Source organism: Delphinapterus leucas, chromosome 9 (genome assembly GCF_059928025.1).
Source record: "Delphinapterus leucas isolate spDelLeu-1000000601 "Yukka" chromosome 9, BTC_Dleu_Yukka2, whole genome shotgun sequence".
NCBI lineage: Eukaryota > Metazoa > Chordata > Mammalia > Artiodactyla > Monodontidae > Delphinapterus > Delphinapterus leucas.
The window spans coordinates 55856693-55883660 of record NC_143137.1 but is presented as its reverse complement, the minus strand read 5'-3'; the positions used below and the strand labels follow the sequence as shown (position 1 = coordinate 55883660).

Below are 26968 nucleotides of genomic sequence, written 5' to 3'. Positions count from 1 at the left end.
GTTCTTTGAAAATATAAACAAAATTGATAAACCTTTAGCCAGACTCATCAAGAAAAAAGAGGACTCAAATCAATAAAATTAGAAATGAAAAAGGAGAAGTTACAATGGACACAGAAATACAAAGGATCATGAGAGACTACTACAAGGAACTGTATGCCAATAAAATGGACAAACTGGAAGAAATGGACAAATTCTTAGAAAGGTACAATCTCCCAAGACTGAAACAGGAAGAAATGGAAAATATAAACAGACCAATCACAAGTCATGAAATTGAAACTGTGATTTAAAAACTCCAAACAAGCGAAAGTCCAGTACCAGATGGCTTCACAGGCGAATTCTATCAATCATTTAGAGAGAAGTTAACACCTATCCTTCTGAAACTGTTCCAAAAGATTGCAAAGGAAGGAAAACTCTCAAACTCATTCTATGAGGCCACCATCACCCTGATACCAAAACCATACAGAGACCACAAAAAAAATTACAGACCAGTATCGCTGATGAACATAGACACAAAAATCCTCAACAAAATATTAGCAAGCAAATCCAACAATACATTAAAAGGACACACCATGAGCAAATGGGATTTATCCCAGGGGTGCAAGGATTTTTCAATATCCGCAAATCAATCACTGTAATACACCACATTAACACATTGAAAGGTAAAAACCATGTGATCATCTCAGTAGATGCAGAAAAAGCTTTTGACAAAATTCAACACCCATTTATGATAAAAACTCTACAGAAAGTGGGCACAGAGGGAACATACCTCAACATAATGAAGGCCATATATGACAAACCCACAGCAAAACATCATACTCAACAGTGAAAAGCTGAAAGCATTTCCTCTAAGATCAGGAACAAGACAAGGATGTCCACTCTCACTGCTTCTATTCAACATAGTTTTGGAAGTCCTATATACAGCAACCAGAGAAGAAAAAGAAAAGGAATCCAAATTGGAAAAGAACAAGTAAAAATGTCACTGTTTGTTGATGACATGATACTATACATAGAAAATCCTAAAGGCACTACCAGAAAACTACTAGAGCCCATCAGTGAATTTGGTAAATTTGCAGGTTACAAAATTAATACACAGAAATCTGTTGCATTTCCTTTTTTTAAAATTTTAAATAGAAGGGTGACTACAATTTTTTTTTATATTTATTTATTTGGCTGTGTCAGGTCTTAGTTGTGGCACATGGGATCTTTCATTGCAGTGCACAGTCTTCCCTCTAGTTGTGGTGCGTGGGCTGTTATGGTGCACAGGCTCTGTAGTTGTGGCATATGAGCTCTCAAGTTGTGGCACATGGGTTAGTTGCCCTGTGGCATGTGGGATCTTAGTTCCCCAACCAGGAATTGAAATAGTGTCCCCTGCATTGTAAGACAGATTCTTTTATTTTTTTTGTATGTACGCATGTATTTTTTTATTTATGGCTGTGTTGGGTCTCTGTTGCTGTGTGCTGGCTTTCTCTAATTGCGGCAAGCAGGGGCTACTCTTTGTTGCAGTGTGCGGGCTTCTTATTGCAGTGGCTTCTCTTGTTGCGGAGCACAGGCTCTAGGTGCATGGGCTTCAGTAATTGTGGCTCGCAGGCTCTAGCATGCAGGCTCAGTAGTTGTGGTTCATGGGCTTCATTGCTCCGCGGCATGTGGGATTTCCTGAACCAAGGATTGAACCCGTGTCCCCTGCACTATCAGGCAGATTCTTAACCACTGCGCCACCAGGGAAGTCCCTATATTGCATTTCTATACTCTATTGAATTTCTGATCTTTTGTTGTTAAACAATCCCATTTACCATCGCATCAAAAAGAATAAAATACCTAGAAATAAAACTACCTAAGGAGACAAAAGACCTTTACTCTGAAAACTATAAGACACTGACGAAAGAAGTCAAAGATGAAGCAAACAGATGGGAAGATATACCATGTTCTTGGATTGGAAGAATCAATATTGTCAAAATGACCGTTCTACTACCCAAGGCAATCTACAGATTCAGTGCAATCCCTATCAAACTACCGATGCCTTTTTTCTCAGAACTAGAACAAAAAGTCGTAAAATTTGTACAGAGGTACAAAGGACCCCGAATAACCAAAGCAATCTTAAGAAAAATGAAGCTGGAAGAATCAGGCTCCCTGACTTCAGACTCTGCTACAAAGCTACAATCATCAAAACATTTTGGTACTGGCACTAAAACAGACATATAGATCAACAGAACAGGATAGAAAGCCCAGAAATAAACCCATGCACCTATGGTCAATTAATCTACTATAAAGGGGGCAAGACTATACGGTGGAGGAAAGACAGCCTCTTCAATAAATGGTGCTGGGAAAACTGGACAGCTACATGTAAAAGAATGAAATTAGAGCACTCCCTAACACCATACACAAAAGTAAACTCAAAATGGATTAAAGACCTAAATGTAAGACCAGACACTATAAATCTCTTAGAGGAAAACATAGGCAGAAAACACTCTGACATAAATCACTGCAATATCTTTTTCAGTCTGTCTCCCAGAGTAATGGAAATAAAAACAAAAATAAACAAGTGGGACCTAATTAAACTCAAAAGCTTTTGCAAAGCAAAGGAAACCATAAGCAAAATGAAAAGACAACCCACAGAATGGGACCAACAAGGGATTAGTCTCCAAAATTTACTAACAGCTCATATGGCTTAATATCATCAAAACAAACAACAATCAAAAAGTGGGCAGAAGACCTAAATAGACATTTCTCCAGTGAAGACAAAGAGATGGCCAAGAGGCACATGAAAAGATGTTCAACATCGCTAATTATTACAGAAATGCAAATCAAAACTACAATGAGATATCACCTAACACCAGTCAAAATGGCTATCATCAGCAAATCTACAAACAAATGCTGGAGAGTGTGTGGAGAAAAGGGAACCCTCTCACACTGTTGGTGGGAATGTAAATTGATACAGCCAGTATGGAGAACAGTATGGAGGTTCCTTAACAAACTATAAATAAAACTACCATAGGACCCAGTAATCCCACTACTGGGCATATATCTGGAGAAAAACATGGTCTGAAAGAGCACCTGCACCCCAATGTCCATTGCAGCACTATTTACAATAGCCAAGACATGGAAACAACCTAAATGTCCATCGACAGATGGATAAAGAAGTGTTACATATATACAATGGAATATTACTCAGCCATAAAAAATGAAATAATGGCATTGCAACAACATGGATGGACCTAGAGATTGTCATACTGAGTGAAGACAGAAAGACAAATATTATATTGCTTTTATGTGGCATCTAAGAAAAATGATACAAATGAAAGGGGATGGAAAAAGTTATTTCACGCTAACAGAAATGACAAGGAAACGGTTTGCAATACTCACATCAGACAAAATGGACTTTAAAACAAGGCTATAAAGAAAGAAGGAAGGACACTAATGATAAAAAGATCAATACAAGGAGAGGATATTACGCTTGTCAACCTATATGCACCTAATATAGGAGCACCCAAATACATAAAACAAACACTAACAGATATAAAGGGAGAAACTGACAGGAACAGAGTAATAGTAGGAGGCTTTAGTACCCCACTCATGTCAGTGGACAGATTTTTGAGACAAAATATCAATAAAGGAGCAGAGACCCTAAATGATAGAATAGAACATTTAGACTTAGTTGATATCTTCAGGACATAACAAAAAAAAAAAAACCCAAAATACACATTCTTTTCAAATGCACACAGAATATTCTCTAGGGATGACCACATACTGGGGCACAAAACAAGTCTCAACAAATTTAAGAATACAGAAATTACTTCAAGCGTCTTTTGTGATCATAATGGCATGAAACTAGAAGTCAACCACAGAAAAAGAAACAAAAAAAAATTACATGCAGAATAAACAATATGCTACTAAAAACCAATGGGTCAACAATGAAATCAAAGAAGAAATTAAATACTTTGAGGCAAATGACAAGAAAACACAACCATACAAAACCAGTGGGATGCAGCAAAAGCAGTTCTTAGAGGGAAGTTCTTAGCGATACAGGCTTCTTTAAGAAACGAGAGGTGGCAGCTTCAAGATGGCTAAAGAGTAAGATGCGGAGATCACCTACCTCCCCACAGATACATCAGAAATACATCTACATGTGGAACTGTTCCTATAGAACACCTACTGAACACTGGCAGAAGACCTCAGACCTCCCAAAAGGCAAGAAACAAGAAAAATCTCACATAAACAACTTAACCCACCACCTAAAAGAATTAGAAAAAGAACAAACAAAACCTAAAGTCATCAGAAGGAAGGAGATAGTAAAGATAAGAGGGGAAATAAATAAAATGGAGATTTTAAAAAACAATAGAAAAAAATCAATAAGACCAAGAGCTGGTTCTTTGAAAGCGTAAACAAAATTGACAAACCTCTGTCCAGGCTTACCAAGAAGAAAAGAGAGACGACCCAAATAAACAAAATAAGAAATGAAAGAGAACAAATCACAGCTGATACCACAGAAATACAAAAAAAAAAAAAAAATAAGAGAACACTATGAACAATTATATGCCAACAAACATGACAACCTATAAGAAATGGACAAATTTTTAGAAACATACAGCACACCAAAACTGAATCAAGAAGAAACAGATAACTTGAGCAGACCAGTCACTAGAAATGAAATAGAATATGTAATAATAATAATAAAAAAAAAACCTTCCTACAAACAAGAGTCCAGGATCAGATGGCTTCACTGGGGAATTGTACCAAACATGCAGAGAACTTATACCGATCTTTCTCAAACTCTTCCAAAAGATTTAAGAGGAAGGAACACTCCTAAAGACACTCTATGAAACCACCATCACCCTGATACCAAAACCAGACAAAGACATAACCAAAAAAGAAAATTACAGGCCAATATGTTTGATGAATATAGACACAAAAATTCTCAACAAAACATTAGCAAACCAAATCCAACAACACATAAAAAACGTCATACACTACAACCAATTTGGATTCATCCCAGGGTCACAAGGATGGTTCAGCATATGCAAATCAGTCATTGTGATATACCACATCAACAAAAGGACAGAAACTACATGATTATCTCAATAGATGAAGAAAAAATCTGATAACATTTGATAAAATTCAATGTCCATTCATGATAAAAACCCATAAGAAAGTGAGTATAGCGGGAACATATCTCATCATAATAAAAGCTACTTATGACAAACCCAAAGTCAATATAATACTCAACAGTGAAAAGCTGAAAGCCTTCCTGCTGAAACCTGGAACGTCTTAAGGCCCACTCTCACTTCTCTTCAACATAGTAGTACTGTAAGTCCTGGCCACAGCAATCAAACAAGAAAAATAAAAGGTATTCAAATTGGTCGGGAAGCTGTAAAATTATATACAGGTTACATGATACTATATACAGAAAACGCTAAAGACTCCAGACAAAAACTACTAGGACTGATAAACAAATTCAGCGAAGTAGCAGAATACAAAATTAACATACAGAAATTGGTTGCATTTCTTTACACTAACAATGAAATATCAGAAAAGGGATGTAAATAAACAATCCCTTTTAAAATCACATCAAAAAGTAAAATACTTAGAAATAAACCTGACCAAGTAGATGAAAGACATATACTGAGAACTATAAAACATTAGTAAAGGAAATTAAAGAGGATTCAAAGAAATGGAAAGATATCCCACTCTCTTGGATTGGAAAAATGAATATTGTTAAAATGGCAACACTACCCAAAGCAATCTACAGATTTAATGTGATCCCTATCAAATTACCCATGACATTTGTCACGGAACTAGAACAGATAATCCTGAAATTTATGTGGAACCATTAAATTGCCAAAGCAATCCTGAGGAAAAAGAACAAGGCAGGATGTATAACCCTCCCAGACTTCAGACAATACTACAAAGCTACAGTAATCAAAACAGTGTGGTACTGCCACAGAAACAGACATATGGATCAATGGAACAGAATAGAAAGCTCAGAAAAAACCCAGACACCTATGGTCAATTAATCTTCGACAAAGGAGGCAAGACTATAAAACAGAAAAAAGACAGTGTCTTCAGCAAATGGTGCTGGGAAAGTTGGACAGCTGCATGTAAATCAATGAAGTTAGAACACTCCCTCACACCATGCACAAAAATAAACTCGAAATGGCTTAAAGACTTAAACATTAGACATGACACCATAAAACTCCTAGAAGAGAGCACAGGAAAACATTCTCTGACATAAAATATTACTACATAAATTGTAGCAATATTTTCTTAGGTCAGTCTCCCAAGGCAATAGAAATAAAAACAAAAATAAACAAATGGGACCTAATCAAAATTACAAGCTTTTGCACAGCAAAGGAAATCATAAACAAAACAAAAACACAACCTATGGAATGGGAGAAAATATTTGCAAATGATGTGACAGACAAGGGGTTAGTATCTAAAATATACAAATAGCTCATAGAACTCAATAACAAAAAAACAACCCAATCGAAAAATGGGCAGACCTAAATAGACATTACTGCAAAGAAGACATACAGATGGCCAATAGGCACATGAAAAGATGCTCAATGTCATTAATTACAAAACTACAAAGAGGTACCACCTCACAGCAGTCAGAATGGCCATCATTAAAAAGTCTACAAATAGCAAATGCTGGAGAGGGTGTGGAGAAAAGGGAACCCTTTTACACTGTTGCTGGGAATTTAAATTGGTGCAGCCACTATGGAAGACAATATGGAGGTTCTTCAGAAACTAAATATAGAGTTGCCACATCCAGCAATCCCACTCCTGGGCATATACCTGGACAAAACTATAATTTGAAAAGCTACATGCACCCCTGTGTTCACAGTAGCACTATTTACAATAGCCAAGACATGGAAACAACCTAAATGTTCATTGACAGATGAATGGATAAAGAAGTTGTGGTATATAAATACAATGGAATATATTACTTAGCCATAAAAAAGAATGAAATAATGCCATTTGCAGCAACATGGATGGACCTAGAAATTATCACACTAAGCGAAGTCAGAAAGAGAAAGACAAATACCATATGATAGCACTTATATGTGGCATCTAAAATACGATACAAATCGGGCTTCCCTGGTGGCGCAGTAGTTGAGAGTCTGCCTGCCGATGCAGGGGACACAGGTTCGTGCCCCGGTCCGGGAGGATCCCACATGCCGCGGAGAGGCTGGGCCCATGAGCCATGGCCGCTAAGCCTGCGCGTCCGGAGCCTGTGCTCCGCAACGTGAGAGGCCACAACAGTGAGAGGCCCGTGTACCGCAAAAATAAATAAAATAAAATAAAATACGATACAAATCAAAATAAACATATCTACAAAACAGAAACAGACTCACAGATAATAGAGAACAGAACTGTCATTGCCAAGAGGAAGGCGGGGTAGAGGAGAGAAGGGATGGGAGCTTGCGATTAGCAGAGGCAAACTATTTTATATAGGATGGATAAACAAGGTCCTACTGTATAGCACAGGGAACTATATTCAATATTTTGTGACAAACAGTAATAGAAAAGAATATGAGAATGAATATATATATGTATAACTGAGTCATTTTGCTGTGCAGAAGAAATTAATACAACATTGTAAATCCACTATACTTCAATAAACTTTTTTAAAGAAAAGATTCCTATGTTCTGAAGCTTCAGGGTTTAATGCAGTATGCCTTTAAAATTTTTGGATAAAGCATTCAGAGGACTTCAGATGCTTTCCTTTTTTCTGCATGTATAATTCAACCTTAGATCAATTCCCCTTAGGGGGAAAAGCCTCTACTATTGCTTCTCTCAGCCCCTGAACATTGCCCTTGAGCTAGCTGATCCACTTCCTGATTATTTGTAGAAGAACCTGAAAGAAATTCTGGTCATCTGTTTACCCTGTGAGGGGGGTTTTCCCCGGGTGCCATCTGGCTTGTCTGATGGCTGCACTGTAATCATAGGTGGGCAGAATACCCCCTAGCAGCCATTCAGGGTCCCTGTGAGTGGGGTTCTAGAAAACCACTAATCTTTCTAACTCCTTTAAATTCGGTAGGACGTTCTGAAAGTGCAGGTAAAAGGTCTTTATGATTTACTGGATCTGCTCCCATCCATGGGACCTGAATTCTTTGCAGTGGTGGTCCAGGCTACATACACAAAGGATGCTGCATAGCAAGGCCCGAAGGTGGCAGATCCTGATTACAGGGCCCTGGAAAGTCAGGGGAGCTGTAAAGGACAGCAGTGCTAGCCTTACCACCCATCCTGGGTGATTCTCCTAAATTCACTTCCTGGCTTTTAGCATCTACACAAGTAAGCTGTATACCCCTTGCCTGGAAGTCAGGCCAGAGTGCTCTCTGTAAATCTTGTAAGGAAAGGGAAGTTAAAACAGGTAGACAGGGCCAGATTTTGAGAAGGGGGATTTACATGGAATGTGGACTTTAATTTTTCTTTTGAGTCTAATTTCTGTTCTTCCTGTTAAGGGAGTCCCCAAGGCTGGCTGTTGTACTCCTTTGTGTCGTCTTTATAATTTTGTCTTTCCATCGGTTGATGGAAAGACAGTTGTTGCTGGAAATGCAGTTGTTTAGCATGAGAGCTCACTCACTCTCTTTCTCAAAAACAGAAGTTTTTCCAATTCAAAGGATCCATTCTCTGGCCACTGACAAATATGGTCTTATATTAATCTTAATGGTGACTCAAACCCATAAGCCTCTTTATGGCTTAACCATGAACACAAGAAGTGTCCCAAAAGAGTGCAAAAGATGTAGCTTTCACAAGATCCACAAAGTTTACTCCCAGAATTAGCCAAAGAAAGCAAAAACCTTCATTGTCACAGGTAGTAAGAATGGTATAGTGAAAACGGAATTCCCACCAGAATGCGTGATTCCTCTAGTCGCAGACCTGCTCATCTCTGACACTGGGCAGGCGTTACTGGAATGGGACTTTTCCAGCACTAAAAAGACAATGAAGGTTGAGACAACAAAGTCCCCTTATGGGCTGGGACACTTTAAGACAAACTTCCAAAGAACTGGCACAGTTGGACAAAGAGAATGCTGCTTGTTGCACTATTTACAATAGCCAGGACATGGAAGCAACCTAAGTGTCCATCAACAGATGAATGGATAAAGAAGATATGGCACATATATACAATGGAATATTACTCAACCATAAAAAGAAATGAAATTGAGTTATTTGTAGTGAGGTGGATGGACCTGGAGACTGTCATACAGAGTGAAGTAAGTCAGAAAGAGAAAAATACCGTATGCCAGTGCATATATATGGAATCTAAAAAAGAAAAAATGTACTGATGAACCTAGTGGCAGGGCAGGAATAAAGACGTAGACATAGAGAATGGACTTGAGGACATGGGGTGGGGAGGGGGAAGCTGGGACAAAGTGAGAGAGCAGCATGGACATATATACACTTTCGAATGTAAAATAGCTAGTGGGAAGCAGCTGCATAGCACAGGGAGATCAGCTGGGTGCTTTGTGAACACCTAGAGGGGTGGGATAGGGAGGGTGGGAGGGAGACGCAAGAGGGAGGATATATGGGGACATATGTATGCATATGGCTGATTCACTTTGTTATACAATAAAAAAACTAACAGTATTGTGAAGCAGTTATACTCCAATAAAGATCTATATATTAAAAAAAAAACATGCTGCTTGTCACTTCATGTCTCAGATCCTGAGTCTATTTGGCTGCCCACCAGTTACAAGCTGATACTTGCATCTTCTGGCTGGCTTCTCTCTGGTTAAGCCAGAGAGAGTATTTTCACTGGTCATGAAGCCAAGCTCTCAAGACAGAACAAGACAAGGGGAAACCTCACCCATTTTTTAAATATAAGGGACCCACAGCAAAGTTTGTCTAAACAGATGCAGGTCCATTAGAACTGTGAAGTCACCAGTCTGTGAGGCTGGCCGGAACAACAGGCTCAGAGGACCTATGCCTGCATTTCTACACTATGGTTTTCCTCCTTATGAAAAGTGACACAAAAACTAGAGACAAAAGAAAACAGTAGGGCTTCCCTGGTGGCGCAGTGGTTGAGAGTCCGCCTGCTGATGCAGGGGACACGGGTTCATGCCCTGGTCCGGGAAGATCCCACATGCCGCAGAGCGGCTGGGCCCGTGAACCATGGCCGCTGAGCCTGCGCGTCTGGAGCCTGTGCTCCGCAACGGGAGAGGCCACAATGGTGAGAAGCCCATGTACCGCAAAAAAAAAAAAAAAAAAAAGAAGAAAACAATAACCATGGAGGAATTGGATCGATAGAAAACAAAAGTACTCAGAACAGATCTTTTCCAGAGTCACTATACCTAAGGAACTAGTTTACACAAGTATTTTTCTCCTGCTAAATTTAGAAATGGACTCTCACCACTTCCAGGAGATTGACGTGGTAAGGATTCTTACCATCTGCTGGCTCTTGTCAGAGGTCCCAGGATCTCCCACCTGCAGCCCCAGAGCAAGTGGTGTCCAGCCAGTGGAGCCCCCCATGCATACCAAATTGTAGGGATAGAAAAATTTTCCCTTCCTCCCTTCTAGGTTCTTTGGCTGATCTAATAATTAATTGACATAAGATGTTACCAGGTGAAAAACTAATTTCGTACATACAGGAACCCCATAAGAATGAGACTCAAAGGCAGTCTCCATTTGAGGCTTATATACTGTCCTGAGCTAAGGAAAGGGATGGGGCCTGGGGCTTCAGAGGGCAAGAAGGCAATTCACAGCAGATGAGAAGAGCAGATGTTTGCCACACAGATTTAAAAAAAAAATTCTCTCTGGTAATAGCTCTCTTTCTGGACTCTTAACCACTGCGCCACCAGGGAAGCCCCATACTACTTTGTTTTTACTGTCATTTTATAATATAGATACACCATAACATCCAATTTTTGGACATTTAAGTTGCATCCACGTTTTCACTATAGGCAATGTGATAATGAACATTCTTATACCTAAATGTTTGCACATATCCTTACTTATTTCACTGGGGTAGAGGTAGAATTGTTGCATCACAGTGTACTCACATTTTTTAATGCTTTTGAAATCTATTGCCAAATTGTCTTACATAAATACCATATAATGTATTTTGCAACAGCAATATAATTATAGTACCAGCTTCACCACACCCTAATGTTAAATATTGTAGTATTTCTCTAAACTTGGCTAATTTGATTGGACAAAAATTATATCTTGGGCTTCCCTGGTGGCGCAGTGGTTGAGAGTCCGCCTACCGATGCAGGGGACATGGGTTCGTGCCCCGGTCCGGGAGGATCCCACATGCCACGGAGCGGCTGGGCCCGTGAGCCATGGCCGCTGAGCCTGCACGTCCGGAGCGTCCGTGTACCACAAAAAAACAAAAAAAAGTTATATCTTAAAATTTTACATTTCTTCAGTTAAAATACAGAAGTTATGTTTTATATATTAATCATTGCCATTGGGTTTTTTTTTTTTTCGGTACGCGGGCCTCTCACTGCCGTGGCCTATACCGCAGCGGAGCACAGGCCCCGGACGCACAGGCTCAGCGGCCATGGCTCATGGGCCCAGACGCTCCACGGCATGTGGGATCCTCCCGGACCGGGGCATGAACCGTGTCCCCTGCATCGGCAGGCCGACTCTCAACCACTGCGCCACCAGGGAAGCCCCTGCCATTTGTATCTTATCTTTTCTAACTTGTCTATTCATCCCCTTTGTTCTTTTTTTCTATTAGAGTGTTGAACTTTAAAAAATTTACGTGTAAGAACTTCCTTTAATTTCTTGCAAATATTTTTTCCAGCTATTTCTCTTTTGTTTCTTAAAAAATTGTGTTTGGAAACAAACCATTGTTTTTTGTTTTATAAGTTTAGCATTTACATGTATTAAATGTTACTTGTTTTTTTTGTTTTTTTTTTTTAAAGGTATGAAAGCTTTCAAAATCCAAAGAAGAGAAAAAATCAAAGTGGAACAGTGTTTCGACCTGGACAGAAAGTAACTCTGGCATAAAATATACTTCTGATTTTTTTGTGTGTTTATGTGTGTGGTGGTTTGTCCCTGTGTTGTAACAGTGAAAATGGTGTCTGTACATTTCTTTTTAATTTAACTTAATTTGTTAATCTATAAAATCAAAGATTGGTAAACCTGTGTTTATGTAATGACCAGGGTTACTTGATATTAACACTTTAGAATAAATTGGGATACTTATAAGAGATTCTGTATTTTATTATCTATATATTTAAATCCTTAATGAAGTAATATTGGCCACATGGAATAACTGATTTTTTCTCCTTTGAAGAAAAAAAGAGAATGTAATTAAATACATTTCTTAGAATCACTGACAGTTGCATATTCAGCATCTTTCTTGCATTTGACAAGCTTTATGCTTAGCACCTTCTTGACTGTTTTGGAAATAAAATATCCAATTATCTATCTACTGATCCAATTATCTGTTCTGATTATCTGAAAATGTGGAATTTACACACAATTTAAATAAATTTAGTTGTTCCTTCAATCAGCAGTGAGATGACATCCCCCTAATATACTACATCCAGCTGCAAGGCCAGGAGCCTGAATGATGTCCATTCCTCCCCTCCATGACGACTTTATCTGGATGTGCTCTGATCTATGAACTCAATTGTAAAGTCAGTCACTATCAACACAAACTATATATAGTAATGTGGTAAAGGGAAAGGAGAAAGCTAAGTAGAATATGCAAATAAATGCATAAGACAGCAAAGAAAAATGTACAGGCTATAACCATTGCCCTTTCTGCAGTTAATCATGAGGCCATGGCTGATGTGTTTCATTTCTCTCTTCCATTACTTATTCCATGTTCCTCTGACTTCAGCCCTCACCTTAGTGGATTAGAGGCCTTAACTAAGTGGGATGGTCTAAACCTTCTTTTCCGTCTGCGCCTTTGGTGGCCTAAGACTGCAGATGTCTTCCATTAAATTTACCATGAACACTCAGTATTACAAGGTTCCCATCATACTTCTCCCATCCCCCACTGTATAGCACCAACTCTGTATTCACTCAGCCAATATTGTAATCCTCCCCTTTCAAACCATTGGAATCATCACTATGTTCCCCTCATAGAAGCAGTCCACCTTTGCTTCCCTCTAAACCAGCAAAGCTCGGAATCACAAGGAATGCAAGCAAAGATGTTTGAGTCACTAGGTATTAACAGAGAAGTACCATTCTCCCTTGCACGTTGGTTCCCAGATCCTTCTATTAAAGCCATGGTCACTGGTTCACAGTATATACTATATGCACTACATCTTGCAGAAGAGGACTCTACCCTCACAGAGTTATCTCGCCAAAAGGCCAGCTGTTTCAGGGTGAGGGGTATTTACAGTAAGTCCAGGGAATTCCCTATAAAGTGAGTTTCATGATCAGAAGCAAGTGTCGTAAAGGATAGCATAACAGTGAAAGCCATCTAGTGAGGCCCTGAAAGATGGTGGTGGCAGAATTTTGGAGGACAAAGCAAATCCAATTCCAGAATGTGTCACCTTCAGGGAGGACAAATTGCTGCCTCATCTCTTAGGAGAGGGACGAATGTAATCAACCTTCCACCAGGCACGGGCTGGCATCCCCTGGTATGTACCTACGTGGTTATTGCTGCATACTAGTAGGCTGTCAGGATAGGTGGATGGTCAGGTCAGCTGCAGTGAGGGGAAAGCCATATTGTAGAGCACACATAGACCCCCATCCTGGCCACCATGGCCACTTTGTTCAGGAATACAGTAAACAAGTACTGGGTAGCTGGAAACAAAGGCTGATTGATATCCATAGAGAGGTCATCTAGAGCACCTCATTATTAAAAGCACTGAGGAATTTTAGCTGAGCATTCACACAGGACACAAACATTCTCACTCTGAATCCATTTCAAGAACTCTGGCCATACCTTTCTCCCAGACCTCCTCATGGCCCCTTCTCCAATCATGCTGTTTCCAAATCTGATCATTTAGTTAAGTTACTAGCCACTGTCTATGAATCAGCATGGATTTCTATATCAGACATCTCTACCTCCTGGCAAAATGGAAGAGACAAGTTCAGAAAATCTGCTCCCTGGGGTGATTTCCTACTCTACTGGTCGTCAAGGCTATCCCCTCAGTATAGCAGAAATGCCTTCACTCTGATGCATTCACAGTGGAGTTCTGGGTCTCTGGGAAATCATGTTGATGCAGACCGAGCATCTATTAATCCCCAGAAGGTCTGGTTATTTCTCAGGACACCTGGGAAATGGCCTGGTGAGTGGCTTTGGGTCCTTTGGGGAAGACTTAGAGGAAGGAAGATCCTTAGCAAGTATTCATGATGTTATCACAGGGCCATTTCCCTAGACACTTGACTTCTCCTGCATTCTTGGTCTGACCTAGACCTGAGATTGGGTCAGGGGCCATGACTATATTGTGAAGACTTAAGTCAGGCCTTTGTTTACTAACAGAGAGTTTTTAAAATAATAAAAATCAGGTAGCATCTTTGACCATCTATTTTGGTCTTAAGGACCCCACAGTTAGGCAACACCAAAGATCCCTGTAGGTCAGACCATTGTAATTAATGCACTGGCTCTGCTGTTGATTATAGTACCCACATCCACCTGGCCTCTCACATTGCAGCTACCTGACCTCACCCCTGCTGCCCCAGGATCCATCATCACTGAAATCAGCATGTTTCTACTACAGTATCTCCCACTTGTGTTCTCATCGATTGTTGCAGAGTCTACAGACTGACTCATTCAACAACCATTCCAACACCCTCACCTCCATCTTCCTATGGTCCTTGGAAAGTGAATTACTGAGTGACATAATCTCCATCGCAGCCATGCATGGCTTTGTAACAGTTCTATCTAGACAATGAGTATAAGTAGGTAGAAGTCCCTGGGGTAAGCTTCCTTCCTGGAATGAGGGCACAATGTCTGGAGATGCAGCAACCATCTTGCAAACATGAGGGTGAAAACCACAGACAATAGAGCAAGCAAACAGAAGGAGCCTGGTTCCCTGATGGCATCACTGAGCTGATATACCAGCTCTAAATGTCCTACTCAGACCTTCTTATGCCTGAGGTAGATAAACCCCTTGTTTGCTTCTCTGAGTAGGTTCCTATTATAGCCAAAACCAATCCTGACAGATGCACCAATGATTTCATAAGGCCTCACTGAGGAGTATTTTCTGACACCCACACTATCTTGAGGGACAGATTTGGGTGGTGGTAAGTTGGAGAGCTGTACATCATTCATTCATTCAACATATGTATCTCACAAAGTCTTTGGATTTCTTTCTTTATATTATACCAAGATATTTCAGGCACCTCAACTTTATTCAGTGTGAGTCATTGAGTCTGGGTTCCAAATACCCAACCATGGAGTCAATTAGAACATTCCCAGATGCTGAAACAGCACACTGAATCAAAAATCAAGTGTATTAATTAAAAACAAAAGTGCAGGAACTTCCTGGTGGTGCAGTGGTTAAGAATCCACCTGCCAATGCAGGGGACACAGGTTCGAGCCCTGGTCCGGGAAGATCCCACATGCTGTAGAGTAACTAATCCTGTGCACCACAACTACTGAGCCTGAGCTCTAGAGCCCACAAGCCACAACTACTGGGCCCGTGTGCCACAACTGCTGAAGCTGGCATGCCTAGAGCCCATGCGCCGCAACAAGAGAAGCCACCACAATGAGAAGCCCACGCACCACAGCAAGAAGTAGCCCCTGCTCGCTGCGATTAGAGAAAGCCTGCAGGCAGCAATGAAGACCCAACACAGCCAAAAATAAATAAATTTTTTTAAAGTCATTAATGTATTCAACTTGACCAATAATTATGATTTTCCCTACTTAGCCTAGTACCCACACACATATTCTACCTCCACATATGTTCTTTAGAATTTGCATGAAAAAGAAAAATATTGTAGTTTTTTTATTGTCTAAGCCTTCTCCTCCCAGATTGACTTTTTATATTTTTTTTTTTTTTTTTTTTTTTTGCGGTACGCGGGCCTCTCACTTTTGGGGCCTCTCCCGTTGCGGAGCACAGGCTCCAGACGCACAGGCTCAGCGGCCATGGCTCACGGGCCTAGCCGCTCCGCAGCATGTGGGATCTTCCCAGACTGGAGCACGAACGAACCCGTGTCCCCTGCATTGGCAGGCAGAGTCTCAACCACTGTGCCACCAGGGAAGCCCCTGGATTGACTTTTAATTCACTCCCTAGGGCATGCTGGGATGGGACAATAGAAGGGAGGGTTGGAATGCAAGAATGAGCATTCTTTTACAAGGCTGATCCCTCACAGATGGGGGCATTTCAGGGTCTTCAAGCAAGGGACATAAGGGCTGCCTCACTAAAGATTTTAAAAGGGTGGGGATTCAAGGGAATCTAGTTTCTTCCATGTGTCTCCATCCCAATTATCAGGGATTCAACTCTTTTTCAATCAACACCTTGACTTTTCCATAAAAGATCTAAAATGGCTATGAACTCAATGGATGTCATTCAGTAAACTGTGGGATCAAACTCCTGTTTTTGTGCCAGAGTTTGGCACAAAAACAGAAATATAGATCAATGGAACAGGATAGAAAGCCCAGAAACAAACCCACGCACCTATGGTCAATTAATCTATGACAAAGGAGGCAAGAATATACAATGGAGAAAAAAAAAAAGCCTTTTCAATAACTGGTGCTGGGAAAACTGGACAGCTACATGTAAAAGAATGAAATTAGAACACTCCCTAACACCATACACAAAAATAAACTCAAAATGAAAAGGGAACCCTCCTACACTGTTACTGGGAATGTAAGTTGGTACAGCCACTATGGAAAACAGTATGGAGTTTCCTTAAAAAACTAAAAACAGAGCTACCATATGACCCAGCAATCCCACTCCTGGGCATATATCCAGAGAAAATCATACTTAGAAAAGATACATGCAATGTTCATTGCAGCACTATTTACAATAGCCAAGACATGGAAGGAACCTAAATGTCCATCAACAGAGCAATGGATAAACAAGATGTGATATATGTATACAATGGAATATTACTCAGCCATAAAAAGGAATGAGATAATGCCATTTGCAGCAATATGGATGGACCTAGAGATTATCATACAAAGTCAGACAGAGAAAGACAAATATCATATGATATCATTCATATGTGGAATCTAAAAAAAATGATACAAATGAACTTATTTACAAAACAGAAACACACTCACAGACTTAGAAAACAAACTTATGGTTACCAAAGGGGAAGGGGGTGGACAGGGATAAATTAGGAGTTTGGGATTAACATATACACACTACTGTGTATGAAACAGATCATCAACAAGGACCTACTGTATAGCACAGGGGACTCTACTCAGTTCTCTGTAATAACCTACATGGGAAAAGAATCTGATAAAGAATGGAGAGATATATATATATATATATATATATATACATGTATAACTAAATCACTTTGCTATACTCCTGAAACTAACAATATTGTAAATCAACGATACTCCAATATAAGATAAAAATTAAATTAAAAAAAATTTTTTTTAACTCTGCATTTGACTTTCAGCCTCACGGCTCAGAAAGAGAAGGGATTCTTTTAGCCTTCATACAAATCCCTGATTTTCAGCCTATGCCTTGAGCTAAAAGTATAACCATCTGAGCTTGTCTTTCTCTTTAAGCTCTCTAGTGCTATATTCAACTCACCCTTTTGAAATCCTCATGTGTTTCATACTATTCCATAGCAGCAACCTCTTCAATAGGTACTTCATTCCCGGGAATAATTTGTGATATTTTAGTTAGCTGTTTTGCCACTGCACGTCGTGGTATGCCAAATTCACATCCCTTAATACAGAGTGGATTTTCCTTGCCCTCAGCCTTTAACTAGGGCAGATAACCAGTCCCAAATGTAACCTAATTTTCTTCAAAGTCTGTTGCCTGCAACCACTTCTGGTACTGATTTCTGTACCCATCAAATTTTTAGCTGTAAGTAACAGAACCCAACCCTGCTCCTTTGAATCAGAAAGGAATTTATTGATGGTTTTATTGGTCTAGAAAACAAAGAGATGCTCAAAGACTTGTGGGTTCATGTCACTAGTCTTTGGGTGACAGGGAACCTTAGCTTGAAGGGGCTGTCACTCCAAAAAACAGGCCTCTGAGAGCCAGCCAACCAACACCAACCTCACCCAAAAGACTCTTGCTATGGATGACATCATGCTATTTGTAGCTCACAAAGTCTGCCCACTTCTGAACTTCTAGCTTCTAGGAAACCCCACGTTTAAGGTCAGCAGTCTGCTCTGCTACGGAGCCTGGGCCTAACAGGCATAGCTCATAGTTACTAAAATAAGCAAAAAATTCAGTGTTATTTATTTTTTACTTCAGTCACTAAGTGGTGATCTCATCATCCTTTGATGTTTTCCTAGTCAGTATTAATAATTCCTAACCTGGGGCTTCCCTGGTGGCGCAGTGGTTGAGAATCTGCCTGCTAATGCAGGGGACACGGGTTCGAACCCTGGTCTGGGAGGATCCCACATGCCGCGGAGCACCTAGGCCCGTGAGCCACAACTACTGAGCCTGCGCATCTGGAGCCTGTGCTCCGCAACAAGAGAGGCCGCGATAGTGAGAGGCCCGCGCACCGCGATGAAGAGTGGCCCCCGCTTGCCACAACTAGAGAAAGCCCTCGCACAGAAACGAAGATGCAACACAGTAAAAATAAATTAATTAATTAATAAACTCCTACCCCCAACATCTTAAAAAAAATAATAAAAAATAAAAAAATAATTCCTAACCAGAAATCTAGTCATCTATTAGGATTCTGACTGGGAGAACACTTAATGTGAGCACCAGCTATTAACTTGCAGGTTTTTTGTTTGTTTAACTATATCCAGTTGCCTCCGCTTTATATTGAAAATTCCACAAAAGGCCAGATTTTTGTGCATGTTTTTCGCTGCTGTAATCTAGAACAGTGCGCCTTGTACTGGTGATCATTCAATAAATAAATAATAAATATTTGTGAGTGAATCATTCTTATTTCAACTGAAATTGGGATAAATTTATTCCTTTGAATAAATAAGGGGAGAAGAGAAAAACAAAATCTAATATTTTAGCCATTAACTTTTTAAGATTAGAACTGATATGATTGATTAGGAATCAGTTTTGATTGTAAAAGCAATGGAAATGGGCCATCTACAGTAGTTTCAGGAGGTATTAGAAGTATGGATTCTTTTTCTTTTTTTTTAGTTTATTTATTTGGCTGCGCTGGGTCTTGGCTGCCGCACGTGGGATCATCTTCACTGAGGCACGCAGGATCTTTTAGTTGCGGCATGCAGGATCTAGTTCCCTGACTAGGGATCAAGCCTGGGCCCCTTGCGTTGGGAGCATGGAGTCTTAACCACTGGACCACCAGGGAAGTCCCAGAAGCATGGATTCTTAAATGGACATTTTACATTGCTCTAGTAAAATACTCAATACTCATAAATATAAAGAAAAAATATATATATAATGTAAACACTAGACAAAGGCATTATGTCATGGAGTCTACTCATTTTCTAGGCAACCTGACATTTTTTACAGAACTGGTATAGGACTCAGCCTCCCAGGAAATTTCCAAGAATCAAACAAATCAACAACAGAGAGCAAAGAATATTCCAGGATAACAAATACCATCAACCATATGCTGAAAGGGAAATTTTTAGAGGTTTTAGACAGAAAGTTGAAATGATGCATTTTGGCTAGACATTTATTCTGGCCAGATATTTTGTAGGAATCAGTGTCAGTTAAAAAGAATGCTACAGCTTCTTCACAAAAATAAAAATGCTGAGAGCTAAGCCACTGATTTTCAAAACATTTTCACCACAACCCAGAGTAATACATTTTCCATCATGATCTAGTCCATACGTGCACATGGCTGAAACTAAAGTTTCACAAAACACCTGCTCTTACCACATGTGATATTCTCTGACATTTTTCTCTTTTATTCTATTTCACACAAATAATGAAATTCTTACCCATACATGGGTTGAGACTTGCACATTGAAAAACTCTGGCCTAAAGAGGAATAAAGTACTGGAATATAGAATTGCTTTATATCTAATGAATATATATATATTAAACACATACACAAAACACTTTAAACTTACTGCTTTCTCAGAGAAGTAAAACTCACCTAAGTAGAAGCATGCACTAGTGTTCAAGAGTTATAAAATTCTACAGTTGGTAGAATCTTTGTTGTTGTTGTTGTCTTTGATGCAACTTTATTTATTCAGTAGCATTTGGGAAACTTTCATATTCTCTAGTAAATACAGATAAGTGGATTCACCATAAAGTCAATCCCACCACAAAATTATTTGGGTAAATTACCAAATTACTTTACCTTTCCCAATTTTGAAGGGATTACAGAATTTTTAAATCATCCCACATGTAAATTAAGCAATATTTTTTTTTTCTTTTTTTGGCTGCACCGTGTGGCTTGCTGGATCTTAGTTCCCCAACCAGGGATTGAACCTGGGCCAGGCAGTGAAAGCACTGAGTTCCAACCACTAGACTGCTAGGGAATTACCAAGTCTTTAACCTTTTGAGTTGATGTCTTTTCCTTCTAAGGATACTGTGACAAACTGTACAAGTTCAGTTAGGTGACAATATCTGGAGATGGATCAGTCAGTTCAACTGATGAGTAAAACGTTAAATACGTTTAAATAAGTTGAGGATGGTGAAAATCTTAACTATTTTTAAAGTTTTAGGGCAGGGTCTTGGTTGATTGAATATAGATACAACCTACTCTATGGCCTCTGACCACAGCTTCCTCCTGGCAGCTCAGAAATGTTTGCAGCTGTGACTGGTAGTGTCAGAGAGCCTTGATTATGAAGGGAATGAGCCCAGAGGCTGATGGTCCAGCACAGCAGAGGTGGGATTGGAATCCTTCCTCTCTGGGGCCCTGTTGGCACCTGATGGAGAGGAGGCCAGAGGCTCTGAGGACTCCCTCCTGTATCTTATAATATGATCGATGCACAATGATCCTAAGGGGGAGTTGGGGGAAAGTGGGGTTGACATTGCAACCCACCACCACTACCAGAACAAAAGCCCTCAGGATAAACCCATGGAGAGTAGCAGTTCCTCCTTTATCTTTTTCACCTGTGAGTAATAAGTACAGGGCCAGCCTAACTGGAATGGTTTTTCTTATTTTTTTAAAAAAGAAAAAAATTAAACAGGTATCCCATTCTGTTTGGGAACCCTTGCTTTCAATTGCCCTTCTTAAACGATCTTGTCCAATGGGAAGGTTCCCCATAACAGCCATTGTGATTCTAGGTTGTCTTAGTAAGATTTTGCCATTTATGTATTTACAGCCTCCAGGACCGCAGTTCTTAGACATAAATTAGGCAGGTGTGCCGGAAGGTGGGGAGCTCAATTCTTTGAGACTTGAGGACTCCACTTCTTTAGCTACACCTTGGGTCTCTCAAAGCCAAACTGCGTGGTGTTTTACAGTATACCTTGTTACACGGAAAATTTCTTGAGGTTGGTAGGTGACCTAGTGTCAAAATAACCCATTCGGTGACCAACTTACCCTAGCAGAGGAGTCTTAGGTGGCCAGATCTCTAACAGCTTTGCCCACCAATTTTGTAGCGCTGGCTTCCAAGATACCCATTAGTAATAGATTATTTTTTTCTGAGAAGATTTCTATATAGTGGTGGACACTCTAATGGCTTTAAATATTTCGAATTCTGCCTACTTAAGATCTGGGTGTGCGGGTGGTGAAAAGAGCCTGATATTTCTCGTCTTAATTTAATGCCCCAAGTCCCCCAACGGTTTATACTTTGGACTTACCTTGAGGCTTTGTGAGTCTCCTAACAGCTGCTATCTTGCTTCCTTTAGATTGACAGGTACCCATTATTTTCCCTTGTTAAAATAATCCTAATTCAACCAGATTTACTGTTTCTGGCTGCCTCTGCAGTTCCTGAGACCCATCAGAACTCCCCAAGGCACTTACCTTGTAGATGAGGTCGGCCACAAATCCAAATGCTGTCGCCCATTAGGTCTGGTGTTTCTTACACCCCAGTCTTCCACCCGGAAGGGTCTGGACAAACAAACTCGAAGAGCTCAGAAGGCAAAATAACGGGATCCCAGAGAGCGGCAAAGAGGCAGCGAACCCGAAGGGCTCCGAGGCTAACTTCAGCTGAGTCTGGGAGCCTTCCGGGATCTCCAGCAGCTGTCTTCAGGACCCATCTCCTCACCAAAACTGAAAAGTGACAAAACTAAAACAACTTAGTAATGAATTTGATGTCCTTCAGTCAAGGGAAAACAATCCATAGGTGGGGGGAGCGCAGTACCTCCCAGCAGTGCAGCCCTCTCCCAGAACGCTGGGCCTTTGTGAGTTTCACTCAGCCTTAAGAGGCAACGTGGAAACAGCCTGATTGGCCAGGAGGTGGGGATTTCTTTAGGAGGCGAGCAGCTTCTGTTGCTAAGGGTCAGTGAAATGAGCCACAGCTGAGCTAGCAGACTGTGACTGGTGTATATCAGGTTCCTTGACAGGTGAGGAATTACCTTTGCCAGGGCTAATTGGCATAGAAAGGCCTTTGATGATCTTCCTAAATTGCCCCAAAGCTGATGCTAGATCTCTTCCTCTCTTTATAGAAACTGAAGGCTTTATCAGCTGAATTTTATGTACTAAGAAGGAGCCTGAGCAGTGGTTCTCATTTCTGGCTGCATGTCAGAGTCACCTCAGGAAATTTAAATTTTTTTGTGTATTTTTAAGTTTTACTAGATACTTTGGAACCTAATGAGGTCCCAGTCTTATCCCCACAGATACTGATTTACTTAGTTGCTTGTGGGAACTTTCCAGCAGGTTTTTTTTGTGTGTCCTGTATTTTATTTTTGTTTTTAAAGCTCCAGAAGTGATTCTAATGTGTTCGTGATTCACTTATATAAAGGTGGGGAAGGGCAGTGGAATCTAAAAACATGTTCAAAATCCATATGATTAATTATTAAAATATAAAACAGGGATAACTGAGTGAGATATTTGTGAATCTGCTAGGTGCAAAGCACTTGCAACTGCTCACGGAGGAGAATGAAAAGAAAAGGAATTTTCCTTCAGCATGAGATTATGGTTTTGGCCTTTGTAAGTTCAGAACCTCTTAGTCGTGTTAACAGAGCCACAACCATGAGGACCACCAAGTACGGTGGTGCAGGACATGCCCTGACGGACAGTCCTGGCTGAGTGGAGAATGGACTCCAGCCCTGGGACTCTCCCCCAACCCTCAGGCGGCCACCATATTGAAACCCTCACAGACACCAACATGTACTAATAGCAGCCCTGACATGAGGCCTGAATCACAAAGCTGCCCACTTCCTCCCTCTTCCAAATTTAGGGCACTGTAAGGACAACTAGAAATTTAAAATAAGAAACTTAAGGGCTCCCCTGGTGGCGCAGTGGTTGAGAGTCCGCCTGCCCGGTTCGTACCCCGGTCCGGGAGGATCCTACATGCCGCGGAGCGGCTAGGCCCGTGAGCCACGGCCGCTGAGCCTGCGCGTCCGGAGCCTGTGCTCCGCAACGGGAGAGGCCACAACAGTAAGAGGCCCGCGTACCGCAAAAAAAAAGAAAAAGCAGCTTAATTCCCTCTGTTAAAAATAAGGCAAAAGGTTTCCCTTTTTTGTCGGAATACTTACCTTAGAAAACTTGCATTTTCTCAGTCTCCTTGTATCTTTTTAGAAACTAAATAAGTCTCTGTCAGTTTTGCGATCTAGTAATGTTTTTCTCAAGGACCTGGGTGCCATCTCTTTTAAATATAACTGTCAGGAGACAGCACCCCTGTCCTCCAGTTTCTGTGGGAGGGTAGGAGCCAGACTTCAGTGCTCCGAATTGTTAAAAGTACCTCCTGTCATAAAGACGTTTGTCCCCCCTGCCCCCCATAAAGTCAATTAGCTAACGTAGGTGGTCACCCCAATCACCAGGTAAATTTAGGAAGAACTGTGTGTGATTAATGGTGCTGTCAAGTTCTCGTAAATGATGACTAGTTACTGTTTATCTTGAGAACCTGTACGTAATGACCACACCTGCGTGGCTGCATAAACGGGTGAGATTTCTTTCTGTCTTTGCAACCTCAGCCAGTTGCACACGCTGGTTTAATCCTCAGTCAGTAATAAAAGTGTTTTCTTTTTCTACTACCTTTGTGGAGGGGATGTCTGAATTGAAAGTTTTTTCAAATTTCCCCAACAGCACCTTCACCCTCTATTCCAAAGTTACTGTCTTTTTCCACGTTCCCAATGCAAGGGGCCCGGGTTCGATGCCTGGTCAGGGAACTAGATCCCACATGCTGCAACTAAGAGTTCTCATGCCGCAACTAAAGATCCCACATGCCACAACTAAAAGAGCCCGCATGCAGCAACAAAGATCCCGCCTGCCGCAACTAAGACCCAGTGCAGCCAATAAATAAATAAATAATTTAATTAATTAAGTTACATCTTTTTAACTCGCACCTTCCCTATCCACAGGGAGAAGTATTGAAGGTATAGAAGGTGTTTTTGTTATAAACTTGCTCCCTTCTACCCAGCTTCTGCTAAACAGGTGGAAATAGGAGTTATGGTAATTCCAAATGGTGATGATGTTACAAGAAGTTGAGGTTATGTTTGTAGCTTTTGTTTGTAACTGGGTAATTAATTTATGCCAGTCTGTCATGTTGAATAAGAAATACTGGTTAATGATTCCCACTTGTTGTTTGGTTTTTAATTTTGTATACACATTTTGACAGTTAGAAATTAGTTTTTTATAATACAATCTATTCATCTTTCCCTTTGTGATATCCTTCATTACTTTTCAATTTAAAAAAAATACCAAAGTAATACATGTACACAGTTTTTATAAAAAGAAGGCCAAGTAATTCTAAATAGCTTGTAACGAAAAACAGCAGTTTCTTGCTTTATCTTTCAGTGTCTCAGTATCAGTCAGGATTTGATTAGAGAAACAGAGCCACTAGGAATGAAATAGAATGAAGTATCTATTATAGAGATTTTACCTTACACAACTGCGGGAGCCCGCTGAACAGTCCGTATAAGGCTTTTGCTTCTGTGTCTGGGCTGGGGCCTAAAATCAGTAGGGCAGGCAGTCTGAAAGGGAAGATGGATTTGAAGTGGAGGAGAGCACTGCCTCAGCCTCTCACCCCTTTGGCGACAAGTCTGGGAACATAGTCTGGGGCCACATCAGCGCAGGCCTTCCATCACAGGAGAAAAGCTATGGATCTACGCTTTGAGTAACAGGAGCCATTTGCTGTTTGTTAAGGAGGAATATGAAAATTCGATCTTTATTTTAAAAGATATTACACAAGTATCTAGGAATTTATAAACAAATGGTCCATATATACACTGGTTTTTAAATATTTCATTTTAATAAATACCTTATGTTAAATGTTCATGTGATCTATCAGCCATTCTTTGAGTTTCCTAATATCTATTACATACTGATGACGAATCTGTCATTCCAAATTATGAGTACTACAACAGTGGTGTCTTCTATTTACACCATGTTGTGGTAGAAAGCCCTATTTAGTTGTTTAAACGAAGTAAATAAATGCATGAAATAAATCCAAAGATACACTGTGAAAAATACATTTTAATCCAAAAGTCTGAATATTAGCATTTAGTTATTTACAATCAATTTTACTATAACTTTTGTGGAGAAAGAACTATGTACATAGAGCTATCTATCTACAACATACAAACCATAACTTCCTTACAACATACAAACATTAACTGTGTAGAAAAATGGTAACAGTTAAAACTCCTACAATTCAAAATCACCATAATTAAATTAGATCCTGACAAATTTTGCTGGGGTTGAGAAATAATGGTCCAGTCAGAACAGGAGAGGAAGCAAGTGTGTGCAAATCCCACTTCTTCCCTCTTTTAAATTGTTGCTCCCTTACTTAGCTGACCTACACTTGAAGTAAAACCTGTCCCTGAATTCTGAATAGAATTCCTGTGCCTGGACTTCTAAGTCCCAGACATTGTTTTAGGCCTGTTATTATGAGTACATAGCAGATGGTTTTAACTTTGGGGTGGACTTTTTTTAGATATCAGTGCTAATGATTAATCATTTTTATGACTGCCCAATGTTTGTTCTAATGGTGGTCAAGAAACTACTGCTCAGGGATGCCTGAACAGTACGTTTCCTGTGTGTTTTTAGTGAAGTTGTCTGTCTGAACTATAAACTTAATGTTTTGATTAAGCCTCACTCTGACTGAGAAGGTAGGTGAGAGCAGTGAAGAGCAGCTCTATTAAGATCAACCAAATGATTCTGAATCCCTGCTTACTACAGAAGAACTGGATGAAAGTTTTAAAAAGCCTAGGCTAATAACATCATCCACCAATCACTTTCCTTAAGTTAATTAAAGCAGCCAACAGTCTGTCACAGCATTTTCTAGATGATAAAATAAAGCTTTTTTTTTAACTTGGTGACAGATACTGTTGATAACGGCTACATTTTATTTGATTCAGCCCTTGGTTAGAAATTCAAACCTTAATTAATATTTTATTCTTGTAGAAAAATACAATCCATTTTATGAGTTTCTAGAAATAAATTATGGAGAAAAATAGACACTACCTGTTCCTAATTGTCTCCTTGGAAATTACAGTCTTTGCCTGGGAGGATACACACACTTAATGTGTACGTAATATTTAACTTCAAAATATATTTAATTCTTTTCTATCTCTTTTAATTTTCTAAGTGACTAGTAATAAACAAGCTAATGATTACTGGGCAGTAGAGAAAAAACTTTTAGTCATTTTTCCATCCAATAATTTCATTAAAGAAACATGTGGCATGTCTTATGGTAGTACAAATACAAGACAACTGGAAATCCATGTTCACTTTTTAAACTACAAATGGTTGGCAACTGTTTCCTTAATAGTTATTGCAGGAGTAGGTCCAACATGAGTCCATATATAGCCCTTCTCTGGTCTGGTGGGAACTGTGGGAAATGGTGATGAACGTGACTTGAAATATTCAGAAGGTGCATGACAAACAAATTCCAAGTATTCCATCTTCCTTGGAAGATCCTCCTCTGGTC

The 26968-nt window shown here is 40.0% G+C and overlaps 2 protein-coding genes across 5 annotated transcripts in view; one reads left to right on the top strand and one right to left on the bottom strand.

Moving 5' to 3' along the window:
* PEX1 (peroxisomal biogenesis factor 1) overlaps window positions 1-12157 on the top strand; it is a 72892-nt gene extending 60735 nt beyond the window's left edge. The window contains exon 24 of one of the 3 annotated variants that reach the window (XM_022585790.3): window positions 11868-12157. In XM_022585790.3, coding sequence (XP_022441498.3) covers window positions 11868-11952 — 85 coding nt within the window. In that variant the 3' untranslated portion in view covers window positions 11953-12157. Of the gene's footprint in view, window positions 1-11464; window positions 11757-11867 lie in introns of those variants that run through there. The other 2 variants (XM_089917631.1, XM_089917630.1) reach the window with 2 other exon arrangements.
* GATAD1 (GATA zinc finger domain containing 1) overlaps window positions 1-26968 on the bottom strand; it is a 50479-nt gene that overhangs the window by 13885 nt on the left and 9626 nt on the right. For both annotated transcript variants that reach the window (XM_089917635.1, XM_022585778.2), the window contains one exon: window positions 1-26968. This exon is cut by the window's left edge and continues 13885 nt beyond it. In XM_089917635.1, coding sequence (XP_089773761.1) covers window positions 26778-26968 — 191 coding nt within the window. In that variant the 3' untranslated portion in view covers window positions 1-26777.